This window comes from Schistocerca piceifrons, chromosome 2 (assembly GCF_021461385.2).
Source record: "Schistocerca piceifrons isolate TAMUIC-IGC-003096 chromosome 2, iqSchPice1.1, whole genome shotgun sequence".
NCBI lineage: Eukaryota > Metazoa > Arthropoda > Insecta > Orthoptera > Acrididae > Schistocerca > Schistocerca piceifrons.
The window spans coordinates 744,055,220-744,071,798 of record NC_060139.1 but is presented as its reverse complement, the minus strand read 5'-3'; the positions used below and the strand labels follow the sequence as shown (position 1 = coordinate 744,071,798).

Genomic DNA, 16,579 nt, shown 5'->3' with positions numbered 1-16,579 from the left:
CTTGCACCATTATGCCATAAACCCATTTAGTTATCTATTTTCTAGGTGAGCATCTTGGTGTATCTGGAGGAAAGATTCCTTTCTTGAAGATGCAAAGTTCAGATGTGCTAGACATCTCGGATGCCAATTACAACAAAATAAATTCACCATGTTGCTTCTTTATTGGATGCATCTTTTCCCTGTATTATATATATTCCATTTTATATTATACTACCACATATGACTTTAACATAGTTCACTGTACAGATTGGTCTTTATCATTTGTGCTCTCTACGTCCTCTCTGGGATTCCCTTGACACATGACATCAGAAACATTGTCATGCCCGACAAAGGTCCATGGTCCACAATGAATCTCTAGGGTGGCGTGGTGTTTCCATGGAATAATTGCTCTGTAATAATTGTGTCAAAGCGCAGGAAACCATGTACCCATCACCCCTGCCTTGTCAGACGTACTGCACCCTTTTTGCTCTCATGATATGTGCAAAAGAAACAGAAAATTTCCCACACAGTGTGCACTCCATAACCAAACATTTACTTACTGTAAGAATGAGGTGCTTACTCAAAGTCACAACTATCATATATCAGTAAAAGGTATAGAGGGGAAAAACACATCACTTTTTTCTCCAAAGTGACAGGTTACACCTTAACATTGAAGTTTTTTAAAGAAATTTATGAATAGTTATTTTCATGACAACATTGTTGTGTATCCAAATAAAATGTAACAATGAAAATAGTTTTTGAAAATATAATGTAATTGGAGAGACAAAAGAATCTCCTCAACAAGTGGTGACGGGAACACACATATAAAGGGTATGAAGTTTGCAAGCTATTTGAGCCAGTTGCTCCTTCTTCCAGCAGGTGAGTCTAAGGGGATGGAAGATGGATGAAGGAAAAGGACTGGTGATGTTTAGGAAAAGAGGTAGAGCTCAGAAAAGTTGCCTATAACCTCAGGTCATGGGAGGCTTAGTGGACAGGATGAGAAGGAACAGCTAATTGTTGGGGATTGTGCTGGATGAGATTTGAAAACCTAAGTGCATACAGATGGAATGTGGGGTAATAGGCAAGACAGAGATTATTGCTAAACCATTATGCACAAGGTAATAAGAACAGAAAGCAAAGAGCATTGTATGTGGTGAAGGTGGGAGGGGCAGTAAAAAATAGGCAGGTCAGAAAATGAAAGATATAGAAAACAAAAAGGAAGTGAAGAAAGGAATAGATACTGTGAATAAATGCTGAGACCGAAGAAATGAATGTAAATTAATATCAGGTGGGTGGTGAGAACCAAGGACATGCTGTAGTGTCTGGGGAAGAATTCAGCTGGCATGTGTGGTGAAATAGGCATCAAGATCACGGCTGTCATGTTGCAGAGTATGCTCTGCAACAGGATATTGTGCATTGGCAGTATATATCCTCTGCCTATGCCCATTCACCTTAACTGTTGGTAGTCATGCTAATGTAAAAGGCCAAACAGTGTTTACATAATAGCTGGTATATGCTGTGTTGTCTCACAGGTGGCTCTCCCTTTGACAGTATATGTTTTGCCAGTTACAGGCCTGATATAGGTGGTGGTAGAAGGGTGCATAGGGCAAGTCTTATAGTGGGGACAATCACAGGGGTGGGAGCCAAAGGATAGAGAGGTGTGGGCAGGAGTAGTGTAGTGCCTGACTAGGATGTTGCAGAGATTGGGAGGTTGATAAAAAGCTATTCTGTGTGTAGTGCACAAAATGTTGAATAGAATTGACTCATTTTATGGCATGATTGTAAGAAGCTGTAGCCTTGTCAGAGTAGCTGGTTAATACATTCAAGACCAGGATAATACTGAGTGATAAGTGGTGTAGTCCTTAGCTATTTTCCAGAGAAATCTGCAGTACCATGATTGTATGTAATGGGCAAAGAAATCTGCTTTTGAACTGGGCTGATGGGATAACTACGTCCAGTGAAGGCCAAGGTGAGAATGGTGGTGCATTGCCTTAAAGAGTCTGCATCTGTTCAAATATGTTTGCCTCTAATACCAAGGCTGTACAGGAGGGAATGTTTGACATGGGAAGGATGGCAACTATCAGAATATGAGTACTGTTGTTTGTTAGTAAGTTTAATGTGAACAGAAATGTGTAGCTAACCTTAAATGAGGATGGGATAAACATCAAGGAAAACGGCGTAGGGTTTAGAATAGGGGCAAGTAAAATTTAATAGTGAGAATATATTTAGAAATTCGAAGAATTTTAACAGATCAGCCTCACCAAGAGTCCTTATGGCAAAGGTGCCATGAATGTTTCTAAACAAAACAAGGGACTGAAGGCTTATGGTTGGCATAGGAAGATGATGTCCTGTTCCCATAGCTGTACCCCTGATCTGTCTGTATGTCCACCCCTCAAAGGTAAAGTAGTTGTTCGTAAGTATAAAGTGTTTGTTGTTGGTAAGTATAAAATTGGTAGTTACTGGCAAGTATAAAGTTGATAGAGGTATGCAGGAAGGATAGATTTTAAATCATGCAGTGCAGATTGAGGAAGTGTTCAGCAACAGAAAGATGATGCACATGGGGGATGTTGGTATAGAGGGAAGTGGTGGTATCAGTGGTGACAAGCAAGATGTGTGCTGGGAGTGGAGCGATCTAGGGAATGGTTGGTGTCCTTAATATCCAAATACAATGTAAGGTGGCAAATGTCTAAAATTAGTTCATAAATGTCAGTGCAAACTGCAGATGAATCAGCCTGTAAAAGGAAAAGAACTGATTACAGCACTGTGCTTCACATTGTCTCCATTCTTTGTGTTCACTAATCTTGCATCTTTTTACAGGCTGAAATGGCACTATTGTTGTTACTGGAGTGGGGTTTAAATGTCTAAGCAGTCATTGTGATTCACTTATTGTATGCACTTGAAACAAATGCTGAATTAGTTCCTCCAAAAATGTCACAACTTATTTCCTTTTCTTTTCTTGTCCAATGCAAGCTGGTGTAGTTTTTAATGATCTAAATGTCAATGGCATGTTGAAATATAACTTTCATATCTTCAGTTGAATACCATTGCCTGCTGACATGTTGAAATTCCTTTCTGCCAACACCATGGGTAATTGCGTTTAACTTGTTAATCAGTCTGAAATGTCTGTGTGGTATGGTATCTTGCAGCATACACAGACCTGTGTTTCTGTGTACTTAAATGATAGTGATTAGTGTTCCTCTTTTGTCTCTAAATTTTTTCTTATCTTGAATCCCATTGCACTGTTTCTATACCAATTGAGTGCTCTCTTATCATTTTGTTCAATCCTGTGTGAAATGACAGATTTATTTCACATGTGGTTTACACTGGAATTGTTGGAAACAAAACCTGTTGTCAATTAGTCCAATGGGAGATGGTTTTGACAGCAAGATGAAAAGTTCTTGTCCTGGTTTTGATATGAGATGATGTTGATATTAATGAACTTCTATTTTTATCTCAGAAAAACACTTGCACCCTATGTTCTCAGTTGTGGGGAGTGTATTCCAATGTGTCTCTTCCCTTGCAGCTTTTACTCTCTACAGGCTCTGCAGTACCATGGAAGTTATTCCCTGATATCTTAACACATGTCATATCGCCCTGTCTTGTCAGTGTTTTCCATATGATCCTTTCTTCATTGATTCTATGGAAAACCTCCTCATTCCTTAACAGTCCACCTAATTTTTAATATTCTTCTATAGCACCACATCTCAAACGCTTTCATTCTCTTCTTTATCAGTGTCCCTACAGTCCATGATTCACAACCATATTATATTGTGCTCCAATTGCAGATCTTCAGAAATTTCTTCCTCAAATAAAGGCCAATATGTGGTACTAGACACTTATTTTGACCAGGAATGCCCTTTTTGCGTGTATAATCTGCTTTTTATGTCTTCCTTGCTTAATGTTGGGTCCTCTGCAGAGGAGGCTACAGATCAGTGGCTGCAAAGGAAAGAACTGGATGTGAACCCAATGCTTCACTTGAAGATAACAAGTAGGAAACGAGCCAGAATGTTGAGACAACACAACAAAATTATTCTGCTCATAAACTGGAGAACTGGGGTTAGAGAAAAAATTAAACTAGATGAACAAGGTGTGGTTCATTGCCTTATTACCTAGAGTAGTACATATCCATTATGGCTACCAAAGCAGCACACTCCTTTAAAGTCTAACAGAGTACAATAAATTCATTTACATCAGAATACATTTTTTGTATACTGAACATGACATCCCTGATACGAGGCTTAGCCACATGGTGATTCTGATTGCAAACTTATTAACTGTTGTAAAATAAACCTACAGAACATCAACAAGGGATGACATTTCGTTTGGACATTTCCACTGGAAAACTCCACATAGAATACACCTACCATTTCATTTATAACTGCGTGAAGTAATTTAGGATTTTGATAGCTTTTATGATGTCCTTGTTGCAGTTGAAATGCAACAGCCTCATCCTGACCACAACTGTAGCATGTATACACACAGTCTGTGGAGGGCATTCAAAAAATAAATGTGCCTAGGAGTAATTGCGCTGTCAACCTTGTCAGTATGGACGGGGAAACAGTTTACAATAATTAAATTGTTGACTAACACATGGTAGCAGTGGCCAGCCAAATTACTGACCCGTTCACAGCATCACGTGCTAAGACAGCATAACAAACTGCCATATCATTCCTTTTCAAAAATCTTTGCCTTGCATTGCACCATATGTGACTGGAAACACACAAAGAAACATGTGCAGTTGGCCAAAAGGATTAGGAAGGAGGTGGTGGATTTTGTAATAGAAAGATGCTGGGAGGGATACTGCTCCATGGCATCAGGATTACGGAAATGGTGGGTGTTCATATGCAATGACAGGCAGGGAGTCTGGCAGTAAGGAGATGTTTTTCGTTTTTGTCATTTTCTGTAATATGTAAGGTAATACAAACATTCCTTTTGCACAGTGTAATGATCCCTAAAACTTGAATTATACAACTTTTACTATATGTATCATATAAATATGTTAAGTTTTACTCGTGTGTTTTTCAGGCGGAGTTGTGGAATGTTGGAACAGTGACAAGCCGTTATGGTGTAGGTCCTTTGCGACCTGATGATGTGGAAGAAGGCTATCTTGCGGTTCAGGAACACACTGATGCCATTGTTGATGCTGCATTCTCACCAGATGGAACAGCTTTGGCTACTGCTAGTAAAGATGGAGATGTGAAGTTCTTCCAAGTTTATATGCACAATGGTGGGAAACCGAGGTGCTTGCACTTTTGGCAGCCACACGATGGGAAACCTCTCTCATCCTTGTTTTTTCTTGACAATCACAAAGTGCACAATCCAGAGTGAGTAGTTCATATATCTTAATATTCAGGTTAATTGTTGCACGTTTCATATAATTTTTTGTTTGTGAGTAAAAAAAAAGTCCTATTGTTAACTTTGCACAGAGGGGGATCTGAATGACTTACTTCCTTTCTATCTTTGTGACTTCTTCTTAATCCCTCTTCCCTACTGCTAAAAGAATGAGCCACTGGCTCTGAAAGCTTACAAATTTCCGTAACTTTTGGGTGTGTGTTCTCATGTATCCGCATCGTGAGATGGTGCTATATCTACCCAAGTTACATTATATTTTTAGAATTTGAAAATTGATTATTTTCATTTACCTCTAAGTTCTCCATATGCTGTCATACTGAAGAAGAAATCTGTGACTCTGAAAACTACATTTGTAAGTTTTGCTTTTCCTCCTACCTTTCAACTGTATCAGTGGTAGATCATCTTGAAGTAATAGCTGATCCGTTCTTACTTTATGATAATTCTGATGCTTCACATATTATAAAAATTATAGTATTTCTTCATGAACTGGGACCCTGATTTGTTGTATTAGCAATATCTTACAGAATGAAAGAGACAATGGAACTTCACTTTATTAATTGATAACTCTGGTTAGCCTTAAATTTTCTTGAATAGAAAACAGTATTTCAGTCTCTTAAAAAAGTAAATCAGGCAATAACAGCAGTGAATTTCAGTTATGTTGATCTTTGGTTTTCATGTATGTACTTTAAGTTGTGGTTGTCTTGGTCATTTCTACTGTTTTTTGACATGCAAAATTTTTGATTTGATGTGCAAAAGATGTAATGGTGTGAAAATCACTTTTTTATTGGTAGCCCTGTGTAATAATAAACAAGACAACCAGAAGTGTTCCTCAGAATGTTTGTGAAAACGATTAAATGTTTCAATTTTTAAATGTGTTGGTTGTGGAAAATTTATTTTCTCGTACCATTGTTTTCACTTAAATAAAATTATTGATGACTTCAGGAGAGAGAAATGTAAAAATGTTTAAATTTTCTTTTACAGCTCACCATTGAGACACACTGATATTCTTATTTTGTTCTATCAGGTGTGGTAGTTAAAGCTCTGTGTGTAGATAGAATGCCTAATACTATGTTTTTCTGTATTATAGTACTCAATTTTGGAAGTTCGCTATTACTGGAGCAGAGAACAATTCTGAATTGAAAGTTTGGTCTTGTGAGTCCTGGACATGTCTTCAGACAGTTAAATTTAAACCTAAAGACCAGAATAAAGGTATTGTGCTCAAAGCTGGTCTGGACCTTGGAGCAGGACACTTACTCCTTTCTGATATCTATAATAAAGTGAGTACTTAGTTGATGTGTAGGTAAATATTTATAATCGTAAGCAGGGTGAGTACTTGTTGACTATAATATCCTTGAAGTAATGATAACTGTGTGTTTTCAAAATATTTTGTCAATGAAATGACAGGTCTGAATATGTGAGACAGAAATCATGATATACCCCCACTGGCGTGAGATCACTCCATGTTAACATTCCATATTTTCTTAATATCAAACGTTGCCTCACCATCATTCCCAAAATCCCTTAACATGAAAACAAACTTTACATCTGCAGAAAGAACTGCAGTCCAGCACCTAAAAATTGATCCCAACCTTATAATGCGCCCTGCTAACAGAGGGTCCACCAATGTGGTTTTATACCACAGCAATTACCTGATGAAGGAACTCTCAGATTCATCCACCTACAAACCCTGCCCAGTGACGTCATTCCAGAAATCCAACAGGATCTCCAGTTCTTCAAATCCTCAGGCCCATTCCAGAACGCCTCCCCTGTGAGTCTCATCTCTCCTCACCCCTTCCACTCTCTTCATTCCTATCTTACACATTCTCCCTAAAGTCCATAAACCAAACCACCCAGGGAGCACTATTGTGGCCAGTTACGGTGTCCCGACTGAGGGGATCTCTGCTCCTGTGGATCACCACCTACAGAAACTATTACCTTTAATCTACCCCCTATATAAACGATACCAATTGTTTCCTTCACAGACTATTCACAGTTACTGTTCTTTTACCACATGGCACCCTGCTCAGCATTGTTGTTGCCTCCCTCTACACCCACATCCGTAATTCCAATGGCCTTGCCACTATTGTACATGAACTTTCTCAACGCCCAACTGACTCTAAACCTAAGACCTCCTTCCTGATCACTGTGATCAACTATATCACCACCCGCAATTACTTCACCATCGAAGGCATCACGTACAAACAAATGCACGATACAGAAATGGGCACTGAGTGGCACCACCCTACGCCAGTCTATTCATGGACCATCTGGAGGAATCCTTCCTAACCACTGAGAATCCCAAACCCTTCACCTGGTGCAGATTCATTGATGACATCCTCTTGATGTGGACTGAGGGTGAGGACACCATATCCATATTCCTCCAGAACCTCAACACCTTCTTCCCCATTCGCTTCACCTGGTGCTCCTGAACCCAATGAGCCACGTTCCTCGGTGTTGACCTCCACCCCAAAGATGGCTACATCATTACCTCCATCCATACCAAACATACCAGTCAACAACATACTTCCACTTTGACAGCTGCCACCTATTCCATACAAAGAAATCCCTTCCATACAGCCAATCTACATGTGATGAACAATCCCCCTCCATTCATACCAGGCATCTCCCAGAGGCCTTCACAGTCGAAATTAGTCTCCCAGTGTTGTATAGAAAGAGATCTCCCATGATTTCTCTCTCCAGTCACTTACCACCTCCCACATTTTCACCATCTGGCTACAAAGGAGCACTCTGTTCGTGACACAGTCCCTCCCAGGACTGGAGCTACTTAATCAAATTCTCCACTATGGTTTCGACTACCTCTCTTTGTGACCTGAAATGAGGAATAGCCTACCCTCTATCCTTCCTGTCCCTCTCACAGTGGTGTTCCGCCACCCACCGAACCAATGCGATATCCTTGTCCACTCTACTCCACTTCTCCCAACCTCTCGCCAGATGGCTCGTATTCTTGTAGCAGATCTAGACACAGAACCTGTGGCATACCTCCTCCCACCACCACCTACTCCAGTCCAGTTATAGGCATCACCTATCCCATCAGAGACAAGGTTACGTGTAAAAACAGTCATGTGATCTACAAACTAAGCTGCGAGAGAGAGAGAGAGAGAGAGAGAGAGAGAGAGCGTGTGCATAAGCACATATGCGCTCATTCGTTGATGAGTGCATATGCAGGCATGCACTACTTTAGGAGGTGGTCTTTTGGTGAAAGCTCAGATGTATTGCAATTTTTTGTTGTACCTATTTGCGACTCTTAAGTCTCCTCTATATGTTGAGTAACAATGTATTCTTTTAATAATATTGTCATATTCTGTCTCAGGCTTTCCATTACTTAATTTTGTATGTGCTATGTTCAGTAAAGATACAGCTGATGGTGAGGTTCGGTCTTGAAGATCCGGCCGAGAGAAACTGAAGTGAAAGGTTAGTTTTAACACCACAATACTGGTCCTACGTGGAGATAGTTTGCCTGTGTCTTCCTCCAAACTTTCAGCTGACTTAACAAGTCACTTGTAAGGGGACCTATAGTTTGATGTGAACTTGAAACCAATGTCAAGAGGCATTTTCACATGTACAAATCATTGACAAAGTTGAAAGATTGAACCCTTAACCTTCAAATTTGTAGTTTCCATCCACTGTCCTCATAAGTGCAGAGTGAACAAGCCCAGTTTCATTGAATTTTAAAATGTTTCTAGACTCTGTCCTCTTCTCTGTCATGGAAAGTATGTTTCTTCCATGCTAATCTTCTCTGTATCGTTCCAATTTTAGTATATGTACTGCCTAAAATTAATTTGTTAACTAATGTAATCGTTTTTGTGATATGCACATCCTATAGCTGTGAATGGAAGTGCAGTTTCTCATTTCTATTTCTTCTTATACAATGCATTCCACCCATAGGAGTGTTTTCATTCTTCATTTCATGGAACTACAATGTTCAAAGGTTTTCAGTGAATCTTAAGCTTCATCATTTATGAAGGCAGAATTTTTTGTGATATATCATAGAAAGAAAACAGCTCCAAATTAATTTTTCAGATAACACTATCACAGACTGTTTAACATTTTCTCTTTCAGTGCTTATCAGTTTCTCTTTGTTTGCTAACCATAATCACACTAAATTATCATAGGTATATGAAGTTGTAACTTCATACTTCACTTATCAACAGAATGTGGTGGTGACAACTTCCTTTTTTAACATCTAACGATTATTTACTGTTATTACTGATTATTCTCTTTCGCATGACAGGTTTCGGGGAAATAATCTGCATTTTTAGTGTGTTTTTATTATTTTGTTGTAAGTTCTTTCCAGTGCAAACATGCGAAAAACCCTTCATTATTGTTGCTTCGTATCTTGCAGGTACTGGTTTATGGGAAGTATGTGCCGAACAAGAAGCCTCAATAAAAACATATTTTCTCGTATTTGCTTTAAAACAAACTTTTCAGAATGGTGCAATGGTTCACACAAAGCAAGCACCACATTTAATTTGTCAGTGTAATGAAACACCAATTTGAAAATAGAAATTACTTCCCAAAACGTATCACACATCACCATCATATTCCTAAACATCATTCACACTCATCATCATCCAACAGGTTATGATTGACAGCTTTTCTCATTTAAATTTACTCTACTGGTTTCTTTATGTTGTCAACTCACTTCCATTATGACATCTCCAGGTCTTTTATTATAATAAGGAATTCAGCACAATCTTGGTTCATTATTCCATCTCCCTCTATGTCCAGCCCATCTCTGTTTCAATTTTGTAAAAGTTGTTTTTATGTCCTGTCATATGTTAATATCAGGTGCTATGGATAATAAAGGGTTTTGGAGATGAAAATGTAAAAAAACTGACTCTTTCTATTTTCATCCGTTAACGTCTTCTGACATTGTTTTCTGCAGTAACTCTTCATTGAGAGAGAAAAACTGTTTTTTGCACAGAATTGTGTAATAAGGATAATGTGCAGTATCCACTCTAGAACCACTTGTAGACAGCTCTTTAAGCAATTGGACATTTGACAACAGCCTGAAGTACATTTATTCCCTTATGGCGTTCGTTGTCAACAATCAGTCACAGTCTGAAAACAGGAACATTAATAAATATAATACTAGAAGGCCTGGTGTGGTATAGAACGGAGTGAAGTTTTTAGCCATAAAAATCTTTGACCACTTATCCAATCTACATCTACATTCATACTCTGCAAGCCACCGCACACTGCATGGCAGAGGATACTTCTCATTGTACCACTCAAGTATGGAGTGTGGAAAGAATGATCATTTGAATGCCTCTGTGTGTGCTGTAATTGTTCTAATCTTGTCCTTACAGTCCCTCTGTGAGTGATACAGAGGGGGTTGTATTATATTCTTAGAGTCAACATTTAAAGCCAGTTCTTGAAACATTTTAGCAGACTTTCTTGCGATGGGTTGTCTGTTTCCAACAGCCTGCCAGTTCAGTTTTTTCAGCATCACTGTAATGTTCTTCCAAGGATCAACAAACCTGTGACCATTTGTACTGAAATTCTCTGTATGTATTTTAGTCCTATCTGGTACCAGTACCACACACTTGAGCAATATTCTGGAATGTGTTGTGCAAGTGTTTTGTAAGCAATCGCCTTTGTAGACTGATTGTACTTCCCCCAATATTCTTCCGATAAACAGAAGTCGACCACCTGCTTTATCCACAGTGATTTGTTTATGTACTACATGAATATTTCCATTGCTTATTGGGTAACTCTAATGTTTTGAACTTTTTGTGTGTTTAACATCGATGTTTCATGTACTAAGTGAGTATATAGACTTTGTTTGACACATTGGAAATTTGATTTTGAATGTAGTATTCAGTCCCAGAAATGAGCACCAAGCTGTTTTTACCTTCCTGTTTGTTTCTTTAAATATCCATTGCAGTGGCAACCGGCAATCATGTGCTAATGTGCTGCAGCCCTCTGTAAGTACTACACTTAAATTATGCCATTTCTCTTCAACTGTGAGCCAGGAATCACATTAAAAGAATTTCTATTTCTCTCCAAATATGTGCTGGTATGCAAATAAGCCAGATGAAAACAAGTGTTGTAGCCCTCTCTCTCCACTATAATTATAAATCTGTGTTGTGTGCTAAAATGGTCAGCCATGCTACAATAAACTCAGAGAAGGGAGGTAGCTGTTTGTTTTAGACTGTGCATGCCTTGATGTGACGTCATCCCTTCCATCACTATGGGTGCTAAGTTGCTCGCAGCACCAGATCAGTATTTTTTTTTTTTTTTTTTTTCAAAGTGCATATAAAGTGTTGTGCAAACAACATGGTGAATTCCGTAGGTGATCTGAGAAAGAGGCCCTTTTCCATTATATCTTTAGAGGAGAAAGGGAGTAGAAGCAGGTAATTGTGCCTTCAAGTACCTAGAATATTTTACCTGCGTGATCCACAGGAAAAGGTTAAATACTCTCCAAAGATTTGCCAATGGAATATGAGGAATTTTTGGCAGTAGTTGACATATTGGTGTTGTGGCCTAGTGGTGAAGTTGTTGGCTTGGGCTCAATTCCCGCCATTACCATTGGTATTTTTATTTTATTTTATTTCTTGCAGTGGTGAAGTATTAACTATAAAATTTAAATATGTTCAAATAGTTGAGTTTATATATGTAAAATTAATATATTCAATTTAGTTATGAATTGAATATATTAATATAATGGAAGGAAACATTCCACGTGGGAAAAATTATATATAAAAACAAAGATGAGGTGACTTACCGAACAAAAGCGCTGGCACGTCGATAGACACACAAACAAACACAAACATACACACAAAATTCAAGCTTTCGCAACAAACTGTTGCCTCATCAGGAAAGAGGGAAGGAGAGGGGAAGACGAAAGGAAGTGGGTTTTAAGGGAGAGGGTCTGTATGTCTGCTTGTGTCTGTATGTGTGGATGGATATGTGCGTGTGTGCGAGTGTATACCTGTCCTTTTTTCCCCCTAAGGTAAGTCTTTCCGCTCCCGGGATTGGAATGACTCCTTACCCTCTCCCTTAAAACCCACTTCCTTTCGTCTTCCCCTCTCCTTCCCTCTTTCCTGATGAGGCAACAGTTTGTTGCGAAAGCTTGAATTTTGTGTGTATGTTTGTGTTTGTTTGTGTGTCTATCGACCTGCCAGCGCTTTTGTTCGGTAAGTCACCTCATCTTTGTTTTTATATAGAATATATTAATATTACGCTTGTAACTTAAAATTCTGTAGGTGGTAGTAAAAAAAGTGTGTGAGGAAATTTGGTATGAATGTATGAAGAGTTGGATATGCGGGTGTGAAATTCACAATGAACTTTTTTGCTTTCCATGTTTGTTACTCAGGAACAGTGATGTTGGGGGGGGGGGGGGGGGGTACAGGGGAGTGAAGGATCGAGGAAATATTGAAATATTAACCCTTTGAGAGTCAGCAATATGAAAAAAATATAATTTTAATTTTTTTATAAAATCAACATGTATTGTCATCGTAAGCAAAGAATAGAACAAGAAAGTGTCACAAAGTAAACAAACAATTCTTTTATGGAAGTGGTTTCACTATGGAGCCACTGGGACATTCAGTTATCTACCTACACAAGCTCAGAAATTCTTCCACGGGAGATTCACGACTTACAGGAATATTTGGTGCAACTTCTTCAGAGAAGTTGTTCACAGCTGCTAATTTGTGTGATGTAAACCATCTTATATGTGTATTTATCATAGTATGATCATCTTCACTATCATCATCAACTCGTCATGAATTGCATTTACAATGAGTAGTTCAGGACCTGCCAAAGAAGTTGAAGTTCTGGGTCACTTTCTGCCTCAGATTTCTGCACTCCCAAATCACTGGGAATGCTGTCTTCTTTAAAAGATGGACATTTAGATCATGTGTGACATCTCAAAACTTTCGCAAACTCATAATGCCTATAACAAATTATAGTCCTAAATAGCAAGTGAAAAGTGGGCCTAAAATTTAAGAAATTTATACCCACTTGAAGAATGAATTATAAAAGTACGTACACCACCAGTGGGTTTTTGTTGAAGCTACTCAAAAGAAATGTCAGTGATATCCTCAACATGACCATTATGCAAAAACTACTTGCCAATTAAATTATATAACTAAAATTTGCAGTCACAAATCTTCTGCAATCATGTAGCAGAAACTCCACACTGGCTGCTGCTTTGAATGCTGTAAGCAACTGCTGCACTGAACTATATTCTTAGAAGTACATCAGTGTATGTCTTGGAGTCGTCTTGCATAACATTGATGATTTCAAATGAAAGGCACTGGGACTTAAAAAAAAAATAATGAAAAAGTGCTTTGAGGCCGAAACCACTGGGGCTCAAAGGCTTAATAAATTAACATAGGAGAAATCATAAACACATAAACAACATACTTGATCTTAGTGCATTAGATAAAGCTAATGTTGTTGTTGTTGTGGTCTTCAGTCCTGAGACTGGTTTGATGCAGCTCTCCATGCTACTCTATCCTGTGCAAGCTTTTTCATCTCCCAGTACCTACTGCAACCTACATCCTTCTGAATCTGCTTAGTGTATTCATCTCTTGGTCTCCCTCTACGATTTTTACCCTCCACGCTGCCCTCCAATACTAAATTGGTGATCCCTTGATGCCTCAGAACATGTCCTACCAACCGATCCCTTCTTCTGATCAAGTTGTGCCACAAACTTCTCTTCTCCCCAATCCTATTCAATACTTCCTCATTAGTTATGTGATCTACCCATCTAATCTTCAGCATTCTTCTGTAGCACCACATTTCGAAAGCTTCTATTCTCTTCTTGTCCAAACTATTTTTTGTCCATGTTTCACTTCCATACATGGCTACACTCCATACGACTACTTTCAGAAATGACTTCCTGACACTTAAATCAATACTGGATGTTAACAAATTTCTCTTCTTCAGAAACGCTTTCCTTGCCATTGCCAGCCTACATTTTATATCCTCTCTACTTCGACCATCATCAGTTATTTTGCTCCCCAAATAGCAAAACTCCTTTACTACTTTAAGTGCCTCATTTCCTAATCTAATTCCCTCAGCATCACCCGACTTAATTAGACTACATTCCATTATCCTTGTTTTGCTTTTGTTGATGTTCATCTTATATCCTCCTTTCAAGACACTGTCCATTCCATTCAACTGCTCTTGCAAGTCCTTTGCTGTCTCTGACAGAATTACAATGTCATCGGCAAACCTCAAAGTTTTTATTTCTTCTCCATGAATTTTAATACCTACTCCGAATTTTTCTTTTGTTTCCTTTACTGCTTGCTCAATATACAGATTGAACAACATCGGGGACAGGCTACAACCCTGTCTTACTCCCTTCCCAACCACTGCTTCCCTTTCATGTACCTCGGCTCTTATAACTGCCATCTGGTTTCTGTACAAATTGTAAATAGCCTTTCGCTCCCTGTATTTTACCCCTGCCACCTTTAGAATTTGAAAGAGAGTATTCCAGTCAACATTGTCAAAAGCTTTCTCTAAGTCTACAAATGCTAGAAACGTAGGTTTGCCTTTCCTTAATCTTTCTTCTAAGATAAGTCGTAAGGTCAGTATTGCCTCACGTGTTCCAGTGTTTCTATGGAATCCAAACTGATCTTCCCCGAGGTTGGCTTCTACTAGTTTTTCCATTCGTCTGTAAAGAATTCGTGTTAGTATTTTGCAGCTGTGACTTATTAAGCTGATAGTTCAGTAATTTTCACATCTGTCAACACCTGCTTTCTTTGGGATTGGAATTATTATATTCTTCTTGAAGTCTGAGGGTATTTCGCCTGTTTCATACATCTTGCTCACCAGATGGTAGAGTTTTGTCAGGACTGGCTCTCCCACGGCCGTCAGTAGTTCCAATGGAATATTGTCTACTCCGGGGGCCTTGTTTCACGCAGTATCATATCTCCCATTTCATCTTCATCTACATCCTCTTCCATTTCCATAATATTGTCCTCAAGTACATCGCCCTTGTATAGACCCTCTATATACTCCTTCCACCTTTCTGCTTTCCCTTCTTTGCTTAGAACTGGGTTTCCATCTGAGCTCTTGATATTCATACAAGTCGTTCTCTTATCTCCAAAGGTCTCTTTAATTTTCCTGTAGGCGGTATCTATCTTACCCCTAGTGAGATAGGCCTCTACATCCTTACATTTATCCTCTAGCCATCCCTGCTTAGCCATTTTGCACTTCCTGTCGATCTCATTTTTGAGACGTTTGTATTCCTTTTTGCCTGTTTCACTTACTGCATTTTTATATTTTCTCCTTTCATCAATTAAATTCAATATTTCTTCTGTTACCCAAGGATTTCTACTAGCCCTCGTCTTTATACCTACTTGATCCTCTGCTGCCTTCACTACTTCATCCCTCAAAGCTACCCATTCTTCTTCTACTGTATTTCTTTCCCCCATTCCTGTCAATTGTTCCCTTATGCTCTCCCTGAATCTCTGTACAACCTCTGGTTCTTTTAGTTTATCCAGGTCCCATCTCCTTAAATTCCCACCTTTTTGCAGTTTCTTCAGTTTTAATCTACAGGTCATAACCAATAGATTGTGGTCAGAGTCCACATCTGCCCCTGGAAATGTCTTACAATTTAAAACCTGGTTCCTAAATCTCTGTCTTACCATTATATAATGTATTTGATACCTTTTAGTATCTCCAGGGTTCTTCTATGTATACAACCTTCTTTCATGATTCTTAAACCAAGTGTTAGTTATGATTATGTTGTGCACTGTGCAAAATTCTACCAGGCGGCTTCCTCTTTCGTTTCTGTCCCCCAATCCATATTCACCTACTATGTTTCCTTCTCTCCATTTTCCTACACTCGAATTCCAGTCACCCATGACTATTAAATTTTCGTCTCCCTTCACAATCTGAATAATTTCTTTTATTTCATCATACATTTCTTCAATTTCTTCGTCATCTGCAGAGCTAGTTGGCATATAAACTTGTACTACTGTAGTAGGTGTGGGCTTCATATCTATCTTGGTCACAATAATGCGTTCACTATGCTGTTTGTAGTAGCTTACCCGCATTCCTATTTTCCTATTCATTATTAAACCTACTCCTGCATTACCCCTATTTGATTTTGTGTTTATAACCCTGTATTCGCCTGACCAGAAGTCTTGTCCCTCCTGCCACCGAACTTCACTAATTCCCACTATATCTAACTTCAACCTATCCATTTCCCTTTTTAAATTTTCTAACCTACCTGCCCGATTAAGGGATCTGACATTCCACGCTCCGATAC

At 38.8% G+C, this 16,579-nt stretch overlaps 1 protein-coding gene across 5 annotated transcripts in view; it reads left to right on the top strand.

Annotated features, from left to right (window-relative positions):
- Positions 1 to 16,579, top strand: part of LOC124777434 (enhancer of mRNA-decapping protein 4) — a 162,380-nt gene that overhangs the window by 63,078 nt on the left and 82,723 nt on the right. For all 5 annotated transcript variants that reach the window (XM_047252839.1, XM_047252834.1, XM_047252835.1 and 2 more), the window contains exons 6-7: positions 5,005 to 5,303; positions 6,419 to 6,608. In XM_047252839.1, coding sequence (XP_047108795.1) covers positions 5,005 to 5,303; positions 6,419 to 6,608 — 489 coding nt within the window. The remainder of the gene's footprint in view (positions 1 to 5,004; positions 5,304 to 6,418; positions 6,609 to 16,579) is intronic.